The following is a 27080-nucleotide window of genomic DNA, read 5'->3' as shown; positions in this document are numbered from 1 at the left end:
AAGTGTGTGGTGCTGTTTTGGTGTAGGATTCTGCCAAAGGACTCTCCGTGTTTACAGGAGAAGAGGAAATCTTTGCCTTTCAGCGTACCCTCTCACGGCTCACAGAAATGCAAACTGAACAGTACTGGAATGATGGAGACAGAAGCAAAAAAACATAATTAAAAGTTGAATGAAATCACCAAGAAGTAAAATTACAGCATGAAATCACCAAGAAGAAAAATTGGAAAAGCTTCAGAAAAGCACTGGAAAGCTTTTTAGCACAACTTGAATAATAATTGCACTTTATCATCTGGACCATGTTTTCTTTCATCAATAGTTTTTTGAGTTTAAGACATGAGGTCTCAATTATTTGTCTGTACCACCAGTGTGTGGACATGTGAAATTCTGCCTTCATTTATTCTTCTTCAAACCTCTCTGGATGTCTGGCTCCATGCAGTGGTGGTGACTGGAATTACCTCCAGCTGGTGGCTGCTCACCAGAGGTGTTCCCCAGGGCTCAGTATAGGGGCCAGCCCTCTTCAGTATCTTTGTGCATGGTAAGGACAAGGGGATCAAAGTGCACCCTCAGTAAGTTCACAGATGATGCCAGGTTGGGTGGGAGTGTTGACCTGCAGGAGGGCAGGAAAGCTCTGCAGAGGGATCTGGACAGGCTGGATCACTGGGCTGAGGCCAGTTGTATGAGGTTCTACATAGGCCAAGTGCCACGTCCTGCCCTTGGGTCACAACAGCCCTGGGCAGCACCACAGGCTGGGCAGAGGGGCTGGAAAGTTGCCCAGGGGAAAAGAACCTGGGGGTGCTGGTAAACAGAACATGAGCCAGCTGTGCCCAGGTGGCCAAGAATGCCAATGGAATCTCAGCCTGTATCAGCAGCAGTGTGAGCAGCAGCACCAGGGCAGGGATTGTTCCCCTGTACTCTGCACTGGTGAGGCCTCAGCTTGAGTGCTGTGTCCAGGCTGGGCCCCTCACTGTACAAAGGACATTGAGGGGCTGGAGTGAGTCCAGAGACGGGCAGTGAAGCTGTTGAAGGGTCTGGAGCATCAGTCCTGTGGGGAGCAGCTGAGGGAGCTGGGGGTGTTTAGCCTGGAGAAAAGGAGGCCCAGGGAGGCCTTACTGCTCTCTACTGCCACCTGAAAGGAGGGTGTAATGAGGTGAGGGTTGGACTCTTGGAGAAGAGGCAGTCAGTGACAGGATGAAAGGACAGAGCCTCAAGCTGCTGCAGGGGAGATTCAGGTTGGACATGATGAAGAATTTCTTCACTGAAAGTGTTGTCTAGTATTGGAACAGGCTGCCCAGGGAGGTGGTGGAGTCACCATCCCTGGAAGTGTTTAAGAAATTGCTGGACATGGCACTCTAGTGTTGTGGTTTATTTGATAGGGTGAGGTTTGGACAAAAGTTGGACTCAATGATCATGGAGTGTTTTCCCAACCTTAATGTTTCTCTAAAATATACCTTTGATGTTCAGGAAGTTTGATGGGATTAGAATTTTTCTGAAGAATTGGTCTACAGACCAATTGGAATGGGCTATGCAGAGTCATTTCATGATATCACATGAAGTGGGCACTTTGAATGATTATGCACTGCTTCTGTCATGTATAATGCTGCTTCACAAAAGAAAAATCAAATGCTTCTGTAAGAAACTCCTGATATTGTTCATGCTAGAATCCTGGAACTCCTCTGTAGTGTGTTTTTGTTTTGGGTTTTTTTCTATTCTCTGAGTCTAGCTATGTGTTGACATTCAGGCTTCAGGACTTTGTTTTTTTTTTAAATCAGACTGTTGCTCAGTCTGGCTCATTGAAAGCTAATGGTTTTAACCAAGAGAGAATCCTGAGGAGGAGCTTTAAGGTACTTGAAGCTGCACAGGATTAAGATCTAAGTAATGGATGAGAAAAGAGACCTTGATAAGACAGGGTATGCTGTAACAAAACTGCAAGCTCATATTCTTCCTAAATGTTGTGGTTCTTGCAAGCCTGGATATGCTGCTCTACACCAGTGGCATCTCTACCCTGAATTTCCTTATGCTGCTTCTACACCAAACCTTCCACTGCTGCTGACACACCTGCCCTGGTCTGGGAGGAGCAGTACTCACTCCTACTGAGGCAATTCATCATGTTACCATAGGAAAGTGTTTTATGGAAAAGATAGGATAGGAACTGATACCTCAGGACACATCACCCATCCTCATGTTTGTAGTTGTAAACTCTATTTTAGTTGAAGATGCAGTGGTGTCATTCTTGATTTTAATCTAACTGAGACAAAACATGATATTGTGTGTATTGGCTTATTGTGTATTTTTATAAAGTAACTTAAGAGCATATTTAGAAACTTTGAGTAGAAAAAAGCATGTAGATGGACTGAAAAGACTGCACTCATGTCCTAGGGAGGAGATACATAACACACTGTCCCCAACTTTAAGAGGTTTTGTTGGATTTTGCAGCATGACCTTTTTCTGTCTGTTACCAAGTTGTCTCCCATCACAATTACAAAAAGCATCCTAAAGGGCCTTCTGGACAGCAGAGAGGGCTGGAGAGGTCCTGTGCACGCACTTTTGTTAGGGAGCCACATCTTCAATTCTAGTTTTCTGTTCTGGTCCCTTCTGCTTGTCCTGGAAGTTACTTATTCTGGCTATACCTGCTCTTCAAATAATTTTTAAAGCCTATATTTATAGTTTGCAACTAATGGAACTGTATTATTATTCCCACAATGGTGTCTGCCATGGAGAATTTGAATGCATATTTATGAAAACTCCAATCAGAATACATTGTTTATACTTAAGACTATCCAAATAATTGTGTGCTTTCAGAGATTTGGATTAGGTTTCTCAACTGAGAGATTATTGACATGCATGTGTGTCTGTATATACAAACACATATGTATATTTAATCTATACATGTACATATAAATCTAGATAAAACTAATATATATAATTTAAATGTGTGTGTTTCTGTGTTTATATGTGGCACTCTATACTTATCAGCCTGGGACTGATAATTCTCCTGAAGCTTCAGCCTTGACTTTTTTTGAGTAGCATTCAAATGCTTCCTGCCTTGAACTAAAACGTGTGGTAGGAAAATGGGAGATGGTGGTAGATAACCTGAGGCACTTTGCATCTGGATATTTATTTACATTGGTTTTAAAACTGTGTTATGCCTGTATGCCCTTCTCTGTCAGGTGGTTTAGGGGAAATGTGCAATCTTGCAGAACACAGATGACACGTCTGGGACACATGGGAGAGGAGGTCCTGGCAGGTTCTTCATTCCCACAGAGACTGCCTCAGGCCAGGGAACTGAGGTGTTTCTCCACTGTCTGTGTGGGTGATGACGAAGCTCCTTTACCCACAGGATCCCTGTTTGTGTTCAAACTGCTGCTGCTTTGCCCACTGGTATTTGAGGCTTTTCTGCAGTCTGAACGCACACCCCAAACTCAGATGCCCCAGGTTTTTGAAAGCTCCTAACTGCAGTGGGACTGATGTACCACTGAAAGCCTCTAAAGATATAGGTGAGCTCTGTGAAAACACAGGAGGGAAGTCCCCCAAAAGCTTCCACAGCCAGCACTACTTCTGGGACCTATTGCTAAATAACACCATAGTGCAGTCTTTCCTTGGCCAGTAAGGAATTTGTCTGTTGGGAGTCCCTGGTAGGTACCAGCAATAATCAAGGAAAAGAAATGGGGAAGATTCCAGAGTGTTTTGAGGCTGAAAACAAGAAAAATTGCCTAAATCTCTGTGCTGTATTTGTGATTGTGCTGCAGAGGGAGGTTTGCCACTTTTGGGTCAGGTCCACAAGGAAAAATTTATTGGACTGGTTTCTCAGCCAGCCCAGATGTGGCCAAGGCAGAGGGTGCCCCTGTAACCACAGAAGCAGCACATTTATGCCCATCTACCTCCCTGAAGAAAGTGAAGCCCTATTTGCTTATTTGATGATGCTGTAGCATGTATAAAGCATTTTTCCAGTGCTGAGCTGGGGGTGTGCTTCTGGGCTCAGACACCTCCCAGGCAACTGGTGCTGGCCAGAATCTCACTGATACCATGGACAAGAGTGGTTTGTTGTGCCCCAGGGTGCTGGGCCACCTGTGCTCCCAGCTGTCCTGTCCCCTGCTGCCTGGCCTGCTCCTGCTGCTGTGAGACAGCAACAGTCCATGACTTTATTCCACGTGAAGATGTTGTATTACCCAACATGTAAACAGTGAGATGCCTGTGACTAAATTTTGCATGCTCCATAATAGCCTTAAAAATTGCTGCATTTGTGCTGAATGCTTCTATCCAGAGTTTAAGTCCTGGCTTTTTAAGTTTTCCTTGTGAAATTATGTCATCTCAGATCTGCAACAACTTTTTATTTCCTTTAGTCATTCAGTAAACATTTCTGACAAGTTATTTTTAAAGGTTGTTTCAAGTGACCTTTATTGATGTGGTATAATATTTTGCTGTCATAGGAAGTAAAATCCTGGGGATTATGGACCATGTGAAACACTTCATGTTTTTTAAATGTCACGTCCTGGCTGAGAATCTCCCAAGTAACTTCTTTCAAATACTTGATTGACCAAAGCATGTTCACAATGCCCAAAAATTTAACTGCTTTTTAAACAAAATAATAAATAGTGCAATTCTGTCTTTCAGAATTACTGGTTCTCAGTATTTGTTACTGTGCAGATTGAGGGAACAATTGGAGTATTTTGGGTAGAACAAAACAGTCTTCCAAAGGCTTTGGAGGGAGTGAAGAGGCACTTTTTGCTGTTGCTGGGTTTTGATCTGAAAAGGAAAACCATTAATGGCTTTTCTTTTAGCAAAGGTGTTTGTGATGACAACACAGCTGGATAGATGTCACCTATTTTGCAGCAATCTAAACATGAAAAAAAGCAACTGAGCAGGTTTCAAACAGTGACCAGAAGGGTCACCAGCCACTTAGCAAGGACAAAGAACAGTCTCTCCATCATGACGTGGCTAACAGCATTAAGGTTCAGGATTTTTCTTTCTGCAGTTTCCTGGGTCTGAATACACCTGGTGCCTCAGTTTCCCTGTTGATAAAATGGGAATGATGTTACTTTCTCACTTGCTAACTCAGGCGTGCTGCCAGGCTTTCCTCATTAATATTCTAAGATGCTTGCTGAGACTCTGGGATGAAAATACTTCAGTAAAGTATGTAAATAGTGCAAAAAAATAATTTAGCTACTCAGAGTGGATTAGTCTCCTTGTTTGGGTTACAGAATTAATGTCATCCACTAAACACCACATGCCTCTTCGTAGTGATTTTGTTTTAATTAATGCATCTATTTTAAGAATCTATTTAAAGAAAAAAAAATTGAGATTTGTGATTAAAACTGTAAACCATTTGTGTAGTTTTTCTTTTACTTGTAATAACGAATTTCCTATAAGATTTATAACAACCTCAGATCCTATACATTTGAAATGCAGTGGCTTTGTAAATTCTGTTGGGATTTTCCTTGTATAGAGAATATTTTTTTAAATATGTAATTTTGAATCTAGTATATTACAAACTGAACACTGTCAAATCCATCTGCTATTTGAGAAGAATTTATCTTGTAATAAAAATTAATAAAACCAGATGTTATAAACTTGTCACTCATGCTAATTTTAGATATGTGTTCTGGATATACAGACCCACTGTTAATTAGAATAACAAAATATTAAGGAGTTGGAATGGACCTTCAAGATCATCTAATCCCAACCTCCCCTGCCATGGGCAGGAACACCTCCCACTAGACCAGGTTGCTCAAGGCCTTATCCAACCTGTCTGGGAACACTGCCATGGATGGGGCATCCACAGCTGCTCTGGGAAACCTGTTCCAGTGCCTCACCACCTTCACAGTAAAGAATTTATTCCTGATAGCCACTCTAAGCCCTTCCTCTTTCAGTTTAAAGCCAGTCCTGTCACTACACACCCTTGTAAAAAGTCCCTCTCCAGGTCGTTGCAGTGTCCTTTAGGTACTGGAAGGTGCTGTAAGGTCCCCCTGGAGCCTTCTCCAGGCTGAACAATCTCACCTCTGTCAGCCTGTCTCCATAGGAGAGGTGCTCCAGCCCTTTGGTCTTCATGACTTAGTGTGATGGCTTTTCTTAGATCTCTGTATCCAGGGGGGAAACCTGGATTGGCAGCACTGCCAGTTTCTGGCCATGTGGTGGGCTGCACAAGCTGTAGCCATTGCCCTACACATGGTTCAGCTTTTGGCTTGGAATACGCAGGCCTTATCAGAAAGGTCCTCCTCCAGAAGTAGTTTAGATTCGTCTGCCTCAGTTACTGCTGCCAGCAGCCGCAATTTTTGGGTTTGGAACCCTTTTTTCCACCTCTTTGTCTCTTTCCTCCAACAACTTGAGGGTGACACAAAATAACTGTATGCAAACCACAATTAAAGTGCTTTTTCCCCCTCATAATTTGAGATTCTTACTGTCCAAGATGTGCTTGTGCTGTCAACCAGTTAGTTCTGTGGTTAGTAGCTACAGGTTCTGTTCAGCTTAGAGAATTGCTGGGGAAGCAGTTGGCTAACATGGAGGCTGGCAGAGAGCCCCCACACAGAAGGGCTGACAGGACCTGAGGATCACTGCAGCTCCCCAGTGCAGGTGTCCCAAAGGAGCACCTCTGAGTGCTGGGAGCGGGACAGCACTGCTGAGCATGGCACTCCTCCATGGATGCCAGGGGCACACACACAGGTCCTGCTGGCAGATGGCAAGCAGTGTTTCATAGTTCAGACTTGGGAAACCAGGGGTGTAAAAATTTTAGGTTAAACTTTGGGTCTATTTCTACACTTTTTACTGCAAACATTGTATTTTCCTGTTTCTTGAAGAGGGATATTTTAATATTGAAAGTCAAGCAACCAACTTGTTCCAGTATCTTGCTTGCAGCATTGTGGTACCCAGTGTTTGAGAAGAGCATACAGAATGAGATGTCTCACTCTCCCATTACAGATTCACACAGATTTGTGAAGGAAAAGGATGTAGCCTCAACAATGTTTGCATGCCTTGCCACTCATGGAAACATTGGACCTTTCTCCAGATCAATTTAAGATCCTGTTTTTCTTTCAAACATCCTGCAGCAGTAAGCTGCCAGGGTTTAATTAGAAATTTTGCTCAAAAAACGTCCCTAGGCTTTGCTGCCTCTTCTGAAATTCGTCAAGAACAGGTTTTGCCAATCTGCCTTTGCAGCTTTGTTTGTCCAGTGGATGCTCCTCTTGTGTCATCCTGATCCATTTGCTCTCAGGGATGAGCAATCCCCAATATGTCCATCTCTTGTCAATGAAGATTGTTCCTCATCCTGGGGTACTTAATATTCTCTTGTTCTGTAACCTCATTTCTGATGGAGAAGCACAGGTTTTTGTGTCAGCTTCCCAAAACCCCTTGGCTTAGACGTTCCTGCTGCTTGGCTTTGGGCCTCAGCAGCTCTGGCACACATGAAATACAGGGTGTGGGGTCTGGGGGTGCACCCATGCACCTGCAGAATGGGAGACATTTCTGACCCTTGTTTTCAGGGCACTGCCTGCTTTTGCCTCTGTGTCTGCCCAGAAGGGGGACTTGCAGTAGCATGAGAAGAGAGGGAGGATGGAGCAGATGGAGGATGCAGGCCACTTGCTCCCTCTCCAGCCTTCTGCATTCTCCACATATTTGTAAAACAACTTTTGTTTTAAACTGAATTGATTTCTAAGAGAGCCATTAAAATACAGAAATGCTTCTCACTGACCTAGTACTCTGCATTCATGTTGGTAAAATTTTGGATGTGTTTCTATAGTCCTCCCGCCAGTTCTTTGTCAGGGTGAAGGGTTTAGTTGGCTCTGTTAATCTACTCTCTAGCTGAAATTGTTCATTTAAATAGTTATAAAAATCCACTCTTTTCCAATGTGAATCCTATATTCCCAGATTTGAGTACTGCTGCCAGAGCAAAGACTTCAAATTCTCTGAGTGCAACCACACTATGTCAGTCCAAAGCCAAATTGCAAACACTTATCCACAATTCCCCTTACTCAGCTTTAAGCTAATTTTTCCAGCAGGCAACAATAGCCATAAAAGTATGGAGGAAGATTATTACAAGAGCTTAAGAAATGGTTAACTGATTTCTTCACAAGCTGTGGGATAATTCTACCACATTCTCTTATTGCAAGAAGTTACTTAATGTATTTTCAGCACATGGTTCTTCAGTGTCACAGTAATTAAGAGCAATCACAGCCACTGAAAAATGAAGCATGGAACAAAAGATCAAGTGAGTGTTTAGGCTGAAGTCAAGGAAACTAGGAAAAGTAAGCTCACCGACACAAAGTAAAAACCTTTGAGTGCTCTGGTCTTTTACAATTAGCAAAGACAAACACACTTCTGTAACTTTTTCTACATGCAGTGATGGATAATGTTCAGGTGACAACATGCTGTGTTGGGTGGGGAGGTTTTCTCCTGCAGGCCTGTTAGGAGCATCACTCATGTCAGGTCTTTCCTGTAGTTGAGGTATGATGTGCCCGGCAACACTTCCCTGCTAATCGAGGTTCACACGCTTTAAACAGGTAACAGAGTTCCTCAGGGGGCAGGGGGAGCAAAGCTGGTTGGAAACACAGGCAGAGGACCAGTCTCCTCCAGTTGCAGTTATCTCCCAAAAAGCAACATTTCAGAGGCCAGTGGAGAGAGGAGCAATTACTGTCCAGCAAAATTACAATCTGAATGGGCTGCCATTTCTAGTGCTTCACTAGGATGGCTGTGATTGCTATAGAAACTTCTGAAAGTGAGACAGAGAGGTTTTCCAGCACTGGAAACTGCGAATGGAGAAGGTTAGACTGGGTGCAAAGCCCATTCAGTCAGGCAGCTGCCAATCCAGCCTCTTTGCCAAGCAGATTGTAGGAAATGCTGATTAAAATGTCCACGGAATGCACCAGGCAAATTAAATTTCAGTCACAGCCGCCTGGGCGGTTTCGGTGGGCAGACAGCTCCAGCCTGTGGTGCACCTGGGCTTGCTCTCCCACTGTGGCCTCTCCCACGGCCACCTGCCCCTTGCACACGGCTACTGCAGAGATGCTGCAGCCATGGCAGCCTAAGGAATACCAGTGAGATGAGGCTTGTGGGGAAAGGTCTGGTAAAGGATGTTTGGGGGAAAAAAAGCCAGACATCATTCCAGGTAAGGGAGCAGTGTCCCTACCCACTCCAGCTTTGACATTTCTCCCAGGGCATAAGTCTAGGAGGTGAGGGCTGCTGCCATGTTCACCACCCTGTGACTGGGCTGGCACCCCCTGCCTGGCTCGCCCACCCTACTCCCTGTGTTGGCATTTAAACAGGACTGCTGTCTTTGAACACTGCCTGCCAATCCCTTCCCCTCCAAACAGCCTGCAGTGGACAGCTGAAAGTCTCCCTTTGGGGCAGAACAGCTGGCAGTACAGCCAAAAGCCTGCCACAAACCAGGAAACAAGCCTAAGTCTGAGGGAAGTGTTGGTGCTTGGAACTTCCCCTTTTCCACCTTTTCAGCAGCATAGACAAGCCCCTGAAATCCCCTCCCACAGCCCATCATCCCCAGCTTTGGTGGGACACCCAGGTGCAGCTGCAAGTCCAGTAATGTTTCTTCTTGGGAAGCTGCTCTGACCTTCTTTCCATACCCCAGTCTCCAGCCCTTTCATCTGTGCTGGGAGAGGGTTTAATCTCTTTTTGTGTTCATTGCTGCCCTTGGTAAAGCAGCTCGTCACCCTTCTGGCAGCAGGCTGGCAGCAGTTATTCCAGCACCTCGCTCCCCACTGATCCCCTAAAGGAATGTTGGTATTAGCAGGCTTTATCACCCCCATAGTTTCATTTCCTTCTCTCTGCTGTCTCTCCTCAGCTTCCTCTGGTTTAACTCCAGGCCAGCAGCCAGAAGAGTGTCAGGCAGGTCAGTGCAGACTCAGGTACCGCTGTGGGACAGTCCCACAGCCATTCCCTCCTGCTCCAAGAGCTGGGTGCAGCCGCTGTGCCAGGCTCAGGCAGCCTCAGCACTCTGCCCCGTGTCCCTTCACAACAGCTCCACTCAGGACAGCTGCGTTTTTGCTCTTGGCTTTGAGGCAAAACAACAAAACCACTTTGTGAATCAAAGGAATTTCTTACCTACCTGTATTGCAGTTTCCAAAGGTTCTTCATAGGCTGTGCTAGGCTTGCATTTAGGTACACAAAATTATATGAACTGCATAAATAAAAGCAATGAGATTTGTCTTGCCACATAAGAATGAACAATGTAAAAAGTCACACTTACCAAATCCATTAAATGTTTGCTGTATGGATTTTTTTTTCACCAAGCTGCTGCAGTACTGTCTATGTGTATATATTACATGTGCTCAAGGAGTTACAAATGGGTTCTGCAGCCCTTGTGGCCTGTAACTGCTCCCACAGCCATGAGTTAAGACTTGGTTAATGGATGCTAATCTGTCAATTCTTGAACAATTCAGGAAATTAGTTATTGACATAATGGAGAAATTACCTGAGTGTATCACAGCAGCCCATACTTGAGGACACCTCTGTCTGCTAGGGCTGACCTTAATAATTAACAGCTTTACCCACTGCCCCAGAGGTGCTTTATAAGGCAAGGGGCTGAAGGTTAAATAGCTTCTGTGCATCAGATGTGCTCATTACACCAGTTTGTCTATAATGGCTTTTCTGAAGCCACAGCAGCCTGTTAATTGATTGTTCTCATTTCACGGTCTTTCCAGGGGTCCCCTGTACCATTACAAAACTGCACGCTTGTCCTTGCCAGATTCTCTTTTCCTGTTCAGACTAACTGGTGTTCCCTCTCTGAACAGGGACTGCCTTCCATCCCTCTGCCTGCCCTTGGCTGGCTGTATGGTGCTGCTTGGGCAACCTCCATCCCACTCCTCCACCTCAGCTCTTCCTTCTGCCACACTCACAGGCTTGACTGCCAGCTGCCTGCAGTTCAGCCACCCGCCTCCACAGCACAGCATCCAGGCAGCCCTGCAGTTCTCCTGCTTTGTCCAGCATTTATTTCAGTTTTCCAAAATGAGGCAGCAATGATGAATCAGAAGCAAAGTGTCATAAGTGACTCGGTGTGGAAGAGGAACAAGGTTTGCAAGGAAAGCACAACTGAGCAGGAAACCACCATTCATTGGTCACAGCCAGCATGGCTTCCTGAGGGCAAGGTTTTTCTTGTCAAACTTCATTTTACAACAAGAGAACCCACCTAGGGAAGCCAGTTGATGTAATCTTTTTTAATTTCAGTAAAGCTTTCAATACTCTCTCACAGTATCCTTCTGGACAAAATGTCAGTACAGAGCTGAATAAACACATCATGCCATGGGTGAGCAACTGGCTCACCAGTCAGGCACGAAGGGTTACAGGGAATGGGGTGATAGCAGACTGGCAGCCTGACACTGGGGTTCCACAGGGTCCACAGATGACACTGGGGTTCCATCTTAGGTCCTGTGCTCCCTCAACATCTTCATAAATGACTTGGATGCAGAATCTGAAGGGATCCTGGATAAGTTTGCTGATGATACTAAATTGGGAGGAGCTGCTGAAGCCCTCAAGGGCAGGGAGGCCCAGCAGAGAGACCTTGATAAATCAGAGGACTGGGCAATCACCAACTATATGAATTTCAATGAGGGAAAGTGTTGAATTCTGCACCCGGGATGGGGCAACCCTGGATGTATGCACAGACTGGGGAAGGAGAGGCCGGAAAGCACTGCTGTCAGGATTTGTGGGTCCCTCTCCTCTGACTTGAGTGCATCTACCATCAGCGACAACAGTCAAGTTCAATGCTGTATTTTAAGTGAATTGAGGCACCACTGTTCCATTATCCAGGCAAAACAGAGAGTCCAGGCTAAGGCAGGATAAACAGTAAATTATCATGAAAGACTGACAGAGAAAGGAAAGCTAGCCCCAAGTTCTGTAGGAATACTTTTGTACTTGGGCACATCACATGCCATCATCTGGCACCACTCTGTGTTGAGCTCTCTTCTCTTGCCTCAGGGGAGGCAAAATTTTGTTCCTCACCCTTTCCTAGAGGAGTGTGCATGCGCTTGCATCACTCTCTCTTCAGCAGGCTGTTGTAGTAGTGCCAAGCAGGCAACTTCTCATCAACCACGCTCATTGCTTCTGCGATTCAGTGGCACTTCCAGTCAAAATGCATTCCCTGTTCTTCGCTCATCTTCCCCAGAATCTGCACATGCTGAACTCTCTGATGGTAAAAAATTAGCAGGCTGGGCCTATTAAATCCTAGACTGGCAAGGATTTGTGGGGATATCTGTCTTAAGGATAACAGGAATCATCCAGATAGCCCAGGTTCCCCACAAGGCTTGCACCTGCAGGGGCTCTGGAAACACATCCACTCACTCTGCAATCAGCCACTTCCCAGTGATAAAAGGGAAAGCCTGTCTTAGGACACTGCCTTCGGCTTTTTCCTACCCTTGTTTGCAAAATCACAGAATCAGAATCGTAGAATAGCTTGGGAGAGAAGGGACCTTAAAGTTCCCACACCCCTGCCATGGGCAGGGACGCCTTCCACTAGACCAGATTTGTTTTAGAGCTCCCACCCAACCTGGCCTTGAACACTTCCAGGGATGGGGCATCCCCAACTTCCCGGGGCAACCTGTTACAGTCCCAGTTATCTTCCGTATTTTAAGTCTGCTCGGGAAATCTCCCATTGAAGCCCCGAGCGCCGCCGGGGCCGGGCTGAGGGCGGCCTGCAAGGCGGGCAGGGCCCACAAGATGGCGGGCGCGCTCCGCGGCCGGGCGGCGGCGGCGCGGGGGGGGCGGCCTGGCAAGGGGAGGGTAAAAATACACCCCGGAGTGTCACCGCCAGGCTGAGAACAGTCTGGCAAATACACCGTACCAGCCTGCGCTCAGATCCCTTCCAGAAAGTTCCGTTTGGAGTAGAGAAGACTGAGAGGGGATCCCATTAATGCATAGGTGTCTGTCTCAAAGGCAAGAGGATGGTGCCGGACTGCTGTCGGTGCTGCCCTGTGACAGGATGAGGAGCGATGAGCTAAAACACAGTAAGTTCCACCACAACACGAGGTAGAACTTCTTTATGTACTGGAATAGGCTGCCCGTGGAGGTTGTGGAGAGTCCTTCTCTGGAGAGGCTCCAAATCCACCTGGACACGTTCCTGCGTCACCTGCTCTAGGTGACCCTGCTTTGGTAGAGGGTTCAGACTGGATGGCCTTCAGAGGCCCCCTCCAACCCGAAAATGTCTGTGAAATACTGAAAAAAAAAAAAAAAAAAAAAAAGATATCAAACACCCACACTCCCAGCATGGGATACAGCCCTGTGTCCCACGTCAGGCAGGCTGGACACAAAAATGGGGGGCAGAAAGGTCGTGAGGGGCTGCAGGGCAGCTGCTGGACAGGGAAGTGTGGGGCAGGTGGGCAGCAGAGCCTTCCACAGGACAGGGATAACCCAGCCTTCACCATGATTTATGTTTTTAAACAGATCTGTTTTTAATACACAACCAATTATAATGATTTTGGGAAGCAAGGGCTTCCATGAAATTGGGGCTGCCTTATATCACAGAATAATCTAAGTTGGAAGGGACCCACAGGGATCATCGAGTCCAGCTCCTGGCCCTGCACAGGACCATCCCCAAGAGTCCCACTATGTGTCTGAGAGTACTGTCCAAATTTCCTGAACTCTCTTGGTGCTGTGACCCCTTTCATGTTGCTTAATCGTATCCCAGCCTTCTCCCCATGGCCAGATGCTGCAATGGCTCAAGCTGAAGCCTCCCTGTCACAGCCCCAGCAGCATCCTTTGGTGCAGGGTACAGGGCATGTGTGCTCCTGAGCAAAGTCACAGGCAGGCCCCCAAAAAACCTCTGGAAAGCTTCTGCATGGCTACCTTGTGACAGGGATCCCTGTCTCCAACTCATCATTTTGAACATCTATTTGTCAGTGTGTTGCCTGGGTGATGTAAGGCTGTCTCCACCCTGGAGTGCAGAAGTTCTTGGTGGGGGTCCTTGCTGCCCCTTCATGTGGGGACCTTTTGGCAAATGGAGCTGGAAGTGCCATCTATTCCTGGGATTGCAGTAATTCTGGGATGCTTCTTGCACATACAGGTGGTCTGACAAGAAACAGTGACTCTCGCAACTTCAGATGCACCTGTGAATTCCCCATGTTAAAGGGCAGCTGTGCTAATGAGTTGTATCTCTGTATCTCAGTGAAGAAATCTATTGTGGTTGTCTTCTGCTGGGATCCTGTTCTCAAAAAATCACAATATCTGGAACAGACTTAGAGGAGTCTGACTTTTGAACCAGCCTGAAACCCCAATGCTGTGAAACCTGGAGCACTTGTAGGATTTAGCTTGTGACAGGCTCCTCAAAAATACCCCCAAGACCATGCCTTTGTAAAAAAAGATGGCACTTGCTTGGGCTTACTATGGTTAAGAGCTTCCCTTAGTCCTATTCTTCTACCCCTTCATCATCAGTAACACCACTTCTCCTCCTCCTCCTCCCACAGGGTTCAGCTTGGAGAAATCCTATTCACTGACAACATCCTAGGAGAATGTACAGACTGTATCCTCTCCAAAAACATGAGCAAGGAAACTAGAAGGTACTAGAGGGGATGGGTCAACCTCTGTTTAACATTTCATGGCTTGTTGTTTGGTTTGGGTTTTTAAAAATTATTTTGTTGTTTGTTTTTTATCATGAGAGCAGCTCTTGTCCGCTTGGTCTTCCCCGTGTGATTTCCCCCTCCAGGCTCATACCTCCATTGATTGGTGCAAGCAGCTCCTTGTGCGTTCAGGTTCCGTTCTTCTGAGGCACCAAACTTTCCCCTCATAAACTGCAAGCACTCCATGTGGCACTCAGGGAGTCAGGCATTTCAATGCTCAGAGTTCCTGCATACTTAAATACCTTTTAGGCACTATTTCTTAATCTCAAGTGTTAAAAAAAATGCTAAATTCAAGTGGAAAATATAGACGGACTTGTTAAACATTGGTCCCTCTGTGGCTTGCCTAAAGGAAGGAATTATATTGAGATTTTTTCAAGTCAAACTATTGCACAAACACATTGAAGGGAGGTACATAAGAAAAGACCTTTAATGGAACACTTTACCCCTATAGAGAATCTGCTGGAACAGAAGTCTGATGATATGCAGAAAAATTACCTCAGTGTTTCAAGATTTTTGGTCCATGTAGAGTGAAGAATAAACAAGGAAAAAAATCTGCTCCAACCAAGCATGCTAAAGCATAACCCTCTCTGCAGATGTCTCCTCATAACAGTCCAAGCCCATGAAAGGACTGGCATCAATAGATGCTGAAGCCCACTGAAGGCCTTTAATGTAGCAAGTCAATGAACTTCTGGCTTTTCTGGAAAGTCAGCTGGATTGCCAGGGTAACCACATCACAAAAGGATGCAGGATGGAAGGATACAGACATTTGCTGAAAAGTTCTATGGGCTTGACAAAATTAAATGAAACGGGATGTCCTAGAAAACAGCTTTCACATTCATCATGTCTCTTGGCTGGATTCCACAGCATTACAGAAACATCTCTACAAGAATTGATTAATTTTCACATTCTGGGCCCTGGAGAGCTTCCCATGCTGCTCAGAATAGGTAGGGTTTTTTTGAGTACAGGCCTAGAGGTGAGATCTAAGCCAGCTGGGCAGGGCCAACATCCTTCAGTTACACATTGCCATGCATATGACTGAATCCTGCCTCAACAAGCTGAAAGGAAAGGGAGTAAAAGGACAATTTGCTAATTTTATCCACATTTAGCAGCAGGATATGCAGATAAACTGTGGGGACAACAGTAAGCTAATCTGAGACAGAGAGCAAAGGTAAATCTTTTCTCTGAGACAAAGAATAACCTTCATCTGGGCAATGACTAAACAAATGGATCCAAGCTACAGGGTAAGGTTAAAAGCAACATTCATCCAGAGTTTAAAGAAGTTTTAGACTCATGCGTTCAGTTCAGACTAAAACATGGGGCTCTTAAGTTCTAAAACTAAATGTTTCCTAAAGTCTGGGTGAGTTCCTGCCAGACTCTGTTTGCAACTGCAGTCTTTGCAGAAAAGCCTACCAGTGCCTGCAGGACTTCACCACTTCCATCTCTCCAGCTAAAGCCTTATTCTTCTTACACCCTCTGTACTTTCCTGTGTTGGAGCTCTTTGCTCATGCAGATACTTCTGCTGCTTTCTAGAGGTATGAGGACTTCAGGAAACTGGTTGGAAAACTTCTTGGAGTGTGTCCGCCAAAAACCCCAAATCTAAAACAAACACGACCATCCTCGCCCTCCAACACTTCTTATTCTTCAAAAGGTTTTTTTCCCCACATAAAAGTTACTTCAGGAGATGTCACTTCAAAACCCTGCTCTACCTCTTAAGTTCCGTGTTCTAGAGAGTCCATGAACCAGGTTAATGGTTTGTGGAAATGGACAATAATACCATGACAACAGGATGACAGCTCCACCCCTTCATTCATAGAATCACAGACTGGTTTGGGTTGAAAGGGACATTAAAGGACAACTAGTTCCTACACCCCTGCCAGGGGCAGGGACAGCTTTCACTAGATCAGATTGCTTCAAGCTCCATCCAGCCTGACCTTGAACACTTCCAGAGATCCTCAGCTTCTCTGGGCAACTTGTTCCAGTGTCTCACCACCCTCACAGTAAAGAATTTCTCCCTAAAACATCTAATCTAGACTATCCTCTTTAAACTTAAAACCGCTCCCCCTTGTCTTATCACTACAAGTAAAAAGCCTCTTTCCCTCTTTTTATAAGCCACTTTCACAGAATCACAGAAATTCTAGGTTGGAAGAGACCTTTAAGATCATCGAGTCCAACCCATGTTCTAACACCTCAACTAGATCATGGCACCAAGTGTCACATCCAGCCTTTTTTTAAACTCTTCGAGGGATGGTGACTCTACCACCTCCCTGGGTAGATGATTCCAGTATTTGACCACTCTTTTTGTAAAATACTTCCTCCTTAATTCTAGCCTGTATCTCCCTTGGTGCAGCTTGAGACTGTGTCCTCTTGTTCTGTCTGTTGTTGCCCAGAGAAAGAGACCGACCCCCAGCTCACCACAGCCACCCTTCAGGAAGTTGAAGAGAGTGATTTGAGTACTGGAAGTCTGCAATGGGGTCTTCCTGTAGCATCCTCTTCTCCATCAAGAGAAGAGCAATCCCAGCTCACTCAGCCTGTCTGGGCAGGAGAGGTGCTCCATCCCTCTGATCATCTTCATGGCCTCCTCTGGACTGCCTCTAACAGGTTCACATCTTGTGCTGGGAACCCGAGCTGGATGCAGCACTGCAGGTGGGGACTCAAGAGAGCAGAGGGAAGGGGCAGGATCACCTCCCCTGACCTGCTGACAACACCTTGTGATGCAGCCCAGGATGTGTTTGGCTTTCTGGGCCGCAGGTGTTCACTGTTGGCTCCTGTCCAGCTTTTCATCCACGAGAACCCAAAAGTCCTTTTCCACAGGACTGATCTTCATGAGTTGTTCTGCCAGTCTGTACTGTCTGGGATTGCCCTGACCCAGCTGCAGCGCCTTGCACTTGTTGAACCTCAGGAGATTCTTATGTTCCCACTTCTCCAGTTTGTCCAGGTTCCTCTAGATGGCATCCCTTCCCTCTGTTCCAGCTGCACCGCTCAGCTTTATGCCATCTGCAAACTTGCTGAGGGTGTGCTTGGTCCTACTGTCATGAATAAAGATACTGAAGAGACAGAGCCTCAAGGGGCACCACTCAGCACCAGCCTAGGCATAGAATCTTTGGCCACAATTCTCTGGCTGCATCCACCCAGTCAATGCCTTATCTAGCAAACAGTCCACCTTTCAAATCCATGTCTTTCCAATTGGAAGACAGGGATGCTGTGTGGAAATCACTTGCCTTGTTTCAGCTCTGACTTTGTACCTTGCCCTTTGGAACCAGGAAAAGTGAGCAAACTTGTCTCAGGGCTTGAGAGTATAAAATACTTGCATCATCCCTGGCAGATGGCCAATAAGCATGAAAGCACTGGGACCCCAGAAAAGGGAATAGGAGATAAGAAATTCCTGATTTCCACCACCAACTGGTCTTCTGGAAAAGGAGCCTTTTTAAAATTAGAAAATTTTTAAAATTAGATTAGGGCACTTCTCGAGATACAGACTGCAGGTATTTTGCAAAGACGGCTTAGTGTGTTTCCATCAATAGCTACAGCAGATACAAACTTGTACTTTTGGATGAAAGGTACTTTATCAAAAAGTTCCTGACAAGCTCTTATCTACACAGCACATCACTGACATACCCATCCCATGTGAAATCTGTGCAAGAAAGACAGCGTTTATTTTGTCAAATTATAGGTAGGAAGCACCCTCCAAGGCATCCTGCACCACAGATTATCAATGCAGGAAAATACACTGAGCCTTGTGGCAAAGGCAATACAAGGAAATGGATACTAGGGAAACTAGGAGGTGTGAAGAACAGGCAAAACCAAAGCTTATGAAGATGGAATTAAAAAAAAAAAAAAACTGAAAAAGGAAACTACTTATCCTGGCTACCACTGAGCATCACAAATTTTTATTCATTCTCTCCTAAAATGAAAGGTGCTGATGCCAATCTGTACAAAGAGCTTGTGGACTGAAGAAAGGTTGTTCTTGTGTTGGCAGTAGAGCAAACATTAGCAGAGCCCCAAGGAGGTGAAAGACACAGTCCTTCCAGAAACAGAGGTCACAAGAGTGTGCCAGCAATGAGGCTGTCATTCTGATGCCTCCCTTCCACTTTCTGCTAAGTGCTGTTTTTCTCTGTCTCTGGGAGGTAAAGGACAGATGGGAACCATTAGATCTTCACAGCTCCTTTGGGAGCTGTTAGTCAAGCCTGTCACACATCACAGTCCTTCAAACATCACCTGTTTACCTTGCCTGAGACTCGACTGCAGTGTCCCTCATGCTTTTAACTGTGCTTAGTGCACGCCCTTCAGAAACAGGCCCGTCTTGGCTTGAGCACATCTGGAAAATGTTCCAACTATCCTGACAGCTTGTTATGGTGATTAACCACCTTCATTCCAATAAATTTGTGCCCAGTTTTTCATATGAATGTATCTGATTTCAGCTTGCTGAAACACATTCCCATAATTTACTAGATTAAAGAGCCTTTCAGTACCTGGTATTTTTCTTCCAAGGAAGTTCCTTCACCATCATAATCAATTCTCTGCTCAGCCTTTTTTGATAAACTAAAGAGACAAAGTGCTCCATGTCTCCCATTGCAAAGCATTTTCTTCCGGCTCTGAATCATTTTGTGTGGCTCTAATGTTCCACCACCCATTTTTCAACATCAATTTATAACGTGCAGGCCATCCCAGGGCTGGTCTCACAAATACAGTACATGCTTATATCCATTTGCTTCTCTCTTAGGACTCTTAAAAAAAAAAAAAAGAAAAAAAATAAATCTATTCAGAGTCTGAGGCATATGCAAGCCTGCTTCCTTCTGTCTGGCATTTGAAGCAACCACAAAACAGCCATCAGTCACCTCTGCTGCTGCCATCTCAGCAGGTAAAGGGGAAGCATGACAAGGCTGTCTTCCTTCTTGCCCGCGACATAATTCAGCACTGGAGAGCACGGCTGCCCCTGTGCAGGGTTCTGCTGTGAGCACAGATCGCCCCAGGCACACCCAGACCACATCCATAGGGACAAATGAGCCAGTGGGCACAGATTAGCTGTGAACAGCTGTTAAACCCTCTGACCCATCGAAGTGTAGTGACTGCAGACCTTTTATGCCCATACCCGGGAATTGTTTGGGAAAATGCCACCATCCTGAGGCCAACACTCTGCCAGGGACCAGTCTCTCCATGGACCCAGCTGAGCTCACTATCTGGGAGTACTCCCCACTCTGCCACCTCCTTTATCAATAGAGGTAAAATCCATCTGAACACAGAACCAGCCTCCAAAGAGGGAGAAGGATGAAATGGCTCCCTCATTTTCTTCTTCCAAACAGGTCGGCAGCTTTTCTAAGACCAGGGAGGCAGCAACAGGCTGGGGCATCTGGCAGCTGCATCAAACCTCTCAATGCAACCTCATGCCTCTCCACAAGGGAAGGGGCACAGGGCGAAAAGGCAAGAAGGAAAAAAGGCAGTGAAGGCACTTTTGCATAAGGTCAGAGAGGAGAGCTTGTGTCTAGGGCTTGCATCACCATGCAGCTGGGATCCAACCCAGGCTGGCAACCTCACCCAAGCTGATGCTTTAGCCATGGGGGGACCCTGACCTGCCTGTCCTGCACCAAACACCCACTGGGCACCAGCACCGTGGAGTGTCCTCATCACAGGCCTGTCCTGCAGTTGCTCATCAGAGCTAGAACAGCAGTCACCCAGGAATCCAATGCCAACAAAGCTGGAGGCACTTCACACAGATTATATATAGAAAAGGTGCCCAGGATGTGCCTAAATAAAACTTTGTCTTCTGTTCCAGGGTTCTCAGATCAGGAGGCTGAGGGGAGAGTGATTTTGGGAAAACATAATCTCAACCCCAGCTCATCAGAAGGGAACAAAAGTACCTGGTGGCTAATATTTTATTAGGTTTTGATTAGAACAATAGGGACTTTCTTTCTTTGCTACAGAATTTTCCCCTTTCTTGTATCTCTCAGTGGCAGAAAATGCTGAATCACAAACCTGGAGCTTTAAAGAAAAAGTATTTCATATGCAGAAGAAACATATCTTACATAATTTCATACTTCCTGCTCTGCTCTGGTGTCACGTTCCTCATTTTCAGGCTGTTTTAAAGGTCAGCTTCACAGAACAAATCCTGACCTCAGACATGGGAAATATGCTGCCTCATCACTCCAGGATCTTTTCTCACATGATTAGTCCCAACATTCCTGCAAGTAGAACAGTCCCCACTGCCACTGCTGCAGACATGAAACAAACAAACAAAACAATCAAACAAACATAAAAGAAAAAGGCAAGATATTTTTTTCTCTTATTCTGAAAGTTAATGCTCACCAGCATCACAGCCTTATTTTACAGGCTGGGGGCTACTTCAGCACTGTAATGCTATTGCCATCTACAGACAAGCAATAGTCTTAACAAACATACATACAAGTTAAAGTAGGAATATATGCCTAAACTGACAACTGTTTTTGAAAAAGCCTGAGAGGACTTTTATATAAAATAGAATAAAATAATAGAGATTATAAGATAAAATAAATATAAAATAAAATATAATTAAATATAAAATAAAAGAGAATTTTATTTAAGATTTTCCAGTGGCTAATATATAGGATCTGAGCAAAAGTTAATTGAAGACAGCAATTAGTCCTCATGGTGCTGGTTTTAATACTGATGATGTATTCATTCAACTGGCTCCATTTTTCTGGAGATTCTTATTTTGATACTACAATTTGAGCAGACAGGAGAGGTCACATTACAGGGCTGATCCAGAAGACACACATATACTCTGTTTATTTTGAACAAAAGATCTGAATTTATTTGAAATTACTAATATCAATTACCAAAGAATGATGGAAGGCACAATGATGAACAAGCTCCAGTGCTACAGGAAAGCTGAATATTAATTTACTTGCTTAATAAAGTTGAAAATATAAGATTTCAAAATTAATAAAAAACCAGTCAGTTATTCTATTGGTTATAAATGACAAATATATACTGAAAAATATTTTTAATGAAGTATTAAAATTACTGCAAACTCTTTTTAGTGTGCTTAGGCCTCTAAGAAGCAATATGGCTCTTATTCAGTAACCTGGTGGACTAGTTTTCTGTCAGTATATGTAAGAAATACAAAGCAAAACTGAAGCTCCCACTCACTGGGAGACTCCACAGATGATATTTAAAAGAAAGCATACCACCACAGCAAGAAGAAAAATGGGGTTTCTGTTAAATTATAACTAGCCAGACAGTTATACTGCTCTCAGGTTCATGATAAAAGCAGAAAGGTTGCCTCCCATGCCTGCAGAGTTCACTGCCAGGTGGCTCAAACCAGGCATAGTTTACTTGTCAGACTTGGCCTCTTCTTGTTGATCCCTGCTGAACCAGTGCAAGGGAAATGCCCAGGCCCCGAGAGCAAAGACTGCCCCACAGCCTGTCATTCTTGGGAGGGAAAGAAGACAAAAGAAAAAAAAATGCAGTGAAGGCATAGGACCCATCTCAGTCCCTTGCCAGAGGAAAGGCATTGTAAGACTGAACCCTGAACAAGTCATATGAAAAGAACCAAAGCACAAAGTCCTCTAACGAAGTCAGAACAAAAACGTTTGGATAGGATTTCTGGACGAAGGAGCCAGAGGTGTTTGTGAATAAGCACAAGAATAGGCACTTCCAGTGACCACAGAACTAAAAACAAAAGCACTTTTGTGCACTCCCGGATTACTTGCTCTTATTTTCTCTTACAGTCACATGCTTATGTAGGCCTGTACTGTTTGAAAACATGATTTATTAAGATGCCTTAAATTGCAATCAAGTATTGTGCTGTTAATAGCAACTTTGTTTTAACTTTCCTGTTCTTAATATAAATTTACATCATTTTAATCTCTTATGCAGCCAAATCCCCACTGATTCTTTTAAAAGTTTTTCTAGATATGTACGCTATATTTCCAAAGTGGTTCAGATTTATGGGCTTCCCCCCCCTCCCATCATTGTTTCATTGGTTTGGGGACAACCCCTTCTTTTCAGCAGATTGAAACATCCAGTAATGTGAAACAGATCTGGTGACCCTATAGTATTAAATCATGCTTTGTGGTGCTTTCTTTATTCCTGCTCCAAGAGACTTTATGCATTAGTGAGTACATAAAATTGCACCAGAGACTGAATGCATATTGAAAAGCAATAAATGATTCCATATGATCTTAATTTTTCAAAGCAGTGTACCACTGTTTTAACAATAGTGTTTAATTTTCTAATTAAAGGAAGTTTTTAAAATAGCCCTTCTAACCCATAGATATGGGAACACTCTCACTTTGGATAGATATTCTCTCCAGCTGAGAGATTTGGGTACACCAACAATTTTCACAGTCAAATGGTGTCCTTGGTTAGCAAGCTAGCAAGGGTGCAATTAGCCACGGCAGTTAATTTCTTCCTTTTATTCAAAAAAGCTTGTGTCATCATTACCGCGAAGACACAGGTCACAAAGGCTCCGTGAGCAAACTGAATAGCACACGTTCCTCTCTAAGCTTCACATACTTGAACATCTGTCAGACCTCAGCTAGAATTCCTCCCCCAGTTTTCCCTGTTTACTTCCAAGGAAACAAGTTCATTTTGGCTAAACAAGGTTTATAATACCTCTACCTATATTTTGAACTAGACATGCCTATTTTGAAGAGTAGTCACTGTGTTTAGAAGCAGCACACTCTCTAGCAGTTTGGCATGTATTCAATTAGATGGGCTCAAAAAATAAAATTACCCCCAAAAAATACATTTAAAAACCAACAAAATCAGGTCTCACTCTTGCTGTCATTGCCTCTCCATAGATAAACTGGCAGTGAATTACTTTAGTTGAAGTTTTGGTTTGCTAAACTGAAGGAAATGATTTTGCAAGGCAGGCAAGGGTGTGTGCAAATGGAAGAATTCAACTTTTCAGATTCCAGGAAGAGTTTGCAGGGCAGTTGCTATAACTGCATGCCCTGAGCTTGTTTGAGTCACGTTCACATGAGCTGCAAGGAATGTAAAGTCTTTAAGAGCAGAAAAGTACCGGGACAGAACCGAGGCACTGAAGTTCAGAACTGCCCTCCCAAAATCCCCTGCTCCTAATTAGATGCCTAATCCTGGAGGCAATAAAGGCCTATTTTTAGGTTGTCAGCATCTCAAGATACAGGATATTCTGCCTCTCACATACACACAACCACCCCAAGTTGGGCAGCTCTGTGCCTGTCTTCCCCCGGACCCAGTGCTGGAATTCGTAGCTCGGACACGTTTCCATGCAAGACGAGACCCACGGCCCCGGCTGCATAGCCTGCTCAGAGCACATCCAGCACATACCAGCAGGCTCTGGCTTCTTAGAACACGCTGCTGGGATCGCTTTTCCAGGACGGGACGGCGGGCAGGAGGTGCCCGGCGCTGTCCCATCGCTCAGCGGCTCCACAGGCACTCGGGAAACACGAGCCCCTTCCCATTCCTCCGACTTGATGCAGCTCCTGAGTCAGCAGTTACCCAGTTCCTCCGAGGTAGGAGAGAGAGAACCAGCTGCAAATGCTTATAATCAACTTCTCCACCATGTGCTAAGCCGCTGACTGCTTTTGCTTAACACTTCAGCAGCCCTTTTGAACCCTTCCTCAACTCCCCAGGGGAGATTTCCTTCCCTCTGTGTGCCTTGCAGTGCCCCTCACACACACCAGGAGACACGAGGTCATTTTCTCCTTTTCTGCCCGCCGGGGTTCAGATGCCTGGCTCTGACCTTCCCGAGGAGTGTTTCACCGGGGAAGCAGCCCAGCCTGACACGCACTCCATTTCCAAGCAGCCTGTTGAACCCGTACTGCTGCTTGGGGGAGAGGGTGGGGCTTCGGGATTCACGGGAGCAATCAAGGAGAGGCCATGACCCAGCAATAATAACATCGCCATGGGGAAGGGAGGGGACCAGCCTTGGATTTCAGGCCCCTTTTGAAAGTGTGCTCTATGTACTTGACATCAAACATCTGTCAGAGAAGAAAACACAACGTCCTGGGAAGAGGACCAGGAGCCACATCTTCAGCTCCTGAACAAGTGCTCTGATCACTGGAAATACAGGATGACAGCATGAAGGAGGTGCTTAGACTTTTTCCTCCAGGGGCCACGTACGGGAGAAAATAATTAATTCTTTGGAGGAAGCGAAATAGGCCGTATTGGGCACCTGCTGTCAAAAGGAGAGGCCAGGCTGCGAGCCTGAGAAAAGGTAAATCCTTTCCCGCAACCCTCATTCTCGTCACCTGATCCCCGATCAAACCTCCTGCTGGACAAGCGCGCCTTCTGCTTGCAGGTAGAGGGAAGCAGGGCTGTGAGAGGTAGTTATTTTAGGGCTGTGCTGTGTGAGCACCACCCTAACGAAGCAAGGATCGAGGCTGTAGCTCCGCACAGCACCATGCGGGAAGGAAAGTCACCTCGGGGACGTTTTTGGTCCCGCGAAGACCACCGACACTGACAATCGACATTGTTTCAGAGGTGTGGCTTCCAGGTCTCCCTCTCGGTGCCCTACCTCTAGGCATCTGGCACACTGGAATGGCACACCTGGCTGCCAGACACGTACCCACCCAGTCCCTTCCCCTCCCTCCGCACAAGCTCTCCGCCGCCTCCAACCCACATCTGGAGGGCACCTGCAGCCTGGCACAACTTAGCTTTGAGACAAGGGGATCGGGGAAAGCCGAGACATGGTTTTACTTGGTCCTCAGTGCAGCAGTACCTTCTGGCTGAGGCAATTTCCGTGCGAGCGCCGCAGCACCTAGAGGAAAGGCTTTTCTGGCGGCAGGGCTGCAGGCAGGGCCCGGAGCGAGGGGCAACTCCGGGGAGGGGGCGCGGAGCCCGCCCGGACCCCCGCCCCGCGCCGCATTTTACTCGATTGTTTATTATTTTCCGAGGGGCGGCGGCGGGGCGGAGGCGCCGGCCAATGGGAGGCGTCGCTGGCCTGACGGGCGACGGGCGGCGGCCAATGGGAGGCGAGGGCGGGCCCCGGCGGTCACGCGCGGCCCCGGAGCATGACATCATTCAGTTCGCACGGCGCAGCCTAGCTTGGTGGGGGCGGGACCGCGGCGGGGGCGGGGCCGGCGCGGAGGCGGGGCCTCAGGGGGCGGGGCCAGCGCAGCCGCTCCCCCTCCCCGCGCCGTGTGGGAGCAGGAAGGTGCTAAGTTATAATGATGGAGCAATTAAGCGATAAGTGGCTCTAATTAACCCCACGTGGGGGGAACCGAGACGGGCTTAAGCGGACACGGCCGCGTTGCACAACGAGTCAGTGGCAGGGCAGAACAGCGTTTGGTCATTCAGACCAGCCCAAGCTAAGGGAGAGAGCTGTCTATCTTTACAAGTCAAAATTCTTTCATATAATCCAAGATGAATAATACTAATAAAAGTGGAATTTCTTGGTGTATCTCAGCAATTTGACTGCACCCTAACAGTATAAACTCAAAAATTGCATGTACCCCCAAGTATTTAAAAACTATGAAGCAAGCCTTTGAGCAGTGTCAGCCTAAAGAACAGTTTTTTTGAAAGGGTTTAAAACATGTAATTAGTTTTTGCTTTTTTGCCACCTCTTACCTTTCTTCCTGGCCCTCAAAGTCACATCCGTGGCACATCAGGAACTTGGCTATTGGTTTACAATGGAAGCTGAGATGCTCCTTCAATGGGACATTAGGAAGAGGGATATCAGGGGAAATACCAGTATTGCAGGCCTCATAAATAATGCTGAGTCTAACTTGAAGCTGACTTGAAGTGATCTTTAAATTGCTGTTCATCACTTCAGGGAAAATTTTATAGTTAGAAATCTGTGGCCATCTTTGGCAAACCCATCAATTTCCATGGCACGATTTGGATCCTTGTTCTGTGTCTGCCAGCCAGCCAATCTTTCCATAACAACTGCGAAACCCATTAGCCAGTTTTAGCCAAACTGGGCCAAAAAGTTAGTCTCAGGGTATGAATTTGGCTGGTTTATAAATGACATTTCTTTCTAATCATCAGCATCCCGGTTGCTCTGAATCAGCCACAAAGCCTATTGCCTGTTGCCCAGTCTGTGTTTAAAGGACACAGTAGGGAACTGTGGGAAGAACAAAAACACATAAAGGGAGCCACTCTCTCACGGTGTGACTGGGAGGGGCACATAGGGTTATTGCAGGGGACAAACTGCTCAAGGACCAGGCTGCAGGTGCCTCACAAAACAACCCATGATATGCTTGTTTGTGTGAGGTCCACGCAGACAATGCAGCCGTTGTTTAACGTAAGTGCAATATAACATTCATTTACTGAGCGGCAGTACACTTCACAGGAGATGTCCATAATGCTGTACTGACAAGAAATCCCAGGTCTCCCACCCCCCCCATATGACTTTATCTCCAACCCTGCTTCTGCAGTTACGATATTTGTGTGAGAGGTGAAGCCAGAAATGTCACCTGCACTTCTCTAGCTGCCATGTGACTGTGACCCTGCCAGATCCATATAATCCAGACACCGTGATAGGCACAGGTTCCCCACATCAGCCTGAGCGGCCATAGTAGATAAAAGGAGAGGCAGATGCAGCCCTGCCCTAAAACACTTGCAGCCTAAGTA

The 27080-nt window shown here is 45.9% G+C and overlaps 1 protein-coding gene and 1 long non-coding RNA gene across 3 annotated transcripts in view; one reads left to right on the top strand and one right to left on the bottom strand.

Moving 5' to 3' along the window:
• The window catches only part of AFG1L (AFG1 like ATPase), a 64566-nt gene extending 58988 nt beyond the window's left edge, over nt 1–5578 (top strand). For both annotated transcript variants that reach the window (XM_074537991.1, XM_074537990.1), the window contains exon 13: nt 27–5578. In XM_074537991.1, coding sequence (XP_074394092.1) covers nt 27–158 — 132 coding nt within the window. In that variant the 3' untranslated portion in view covers nt 159–5578. The remainder of the gene's footprint in view (nt 1–26) is intronic.
• On the bottom strand, nt 3448–25530 carry LOC113459050 (uncharacterized). Its single transcript, XR_003379879.2, has 4 exons — nt 25228–25530; nt 20570–20755; nt 14644–19273; nt 3448–13149 (listed from the first exon to the last, which is right to left on the bottom strand). It is a non-coding gene; the product is annotated as an uncharacterized LOC113459050 (long non-coding RNA).
• Nucleotides 25531–27080: the final 1550 nt, after the last annotated feature.

This window comes from Zonotrichia albicollis, chromosome 3 (genome assembly GCF_047830755.1).
Source record: "Zonotrichia albicollis isolate bZonAlb1 chromosome 3, bZonAlb1.hap1, whole genome shotgun sequence".
NCBI lineage: Eukaryota > Metazoa > Chordata > Aves > Passeriformes > Passerellidae > Zonotrichia > Zonotrichia albicollis.
The sequence above is the reverse complement of the archived record's forward strand: the minus strand, read 5'-3'. Positions and strand labels throughout refer to the sequence as shown.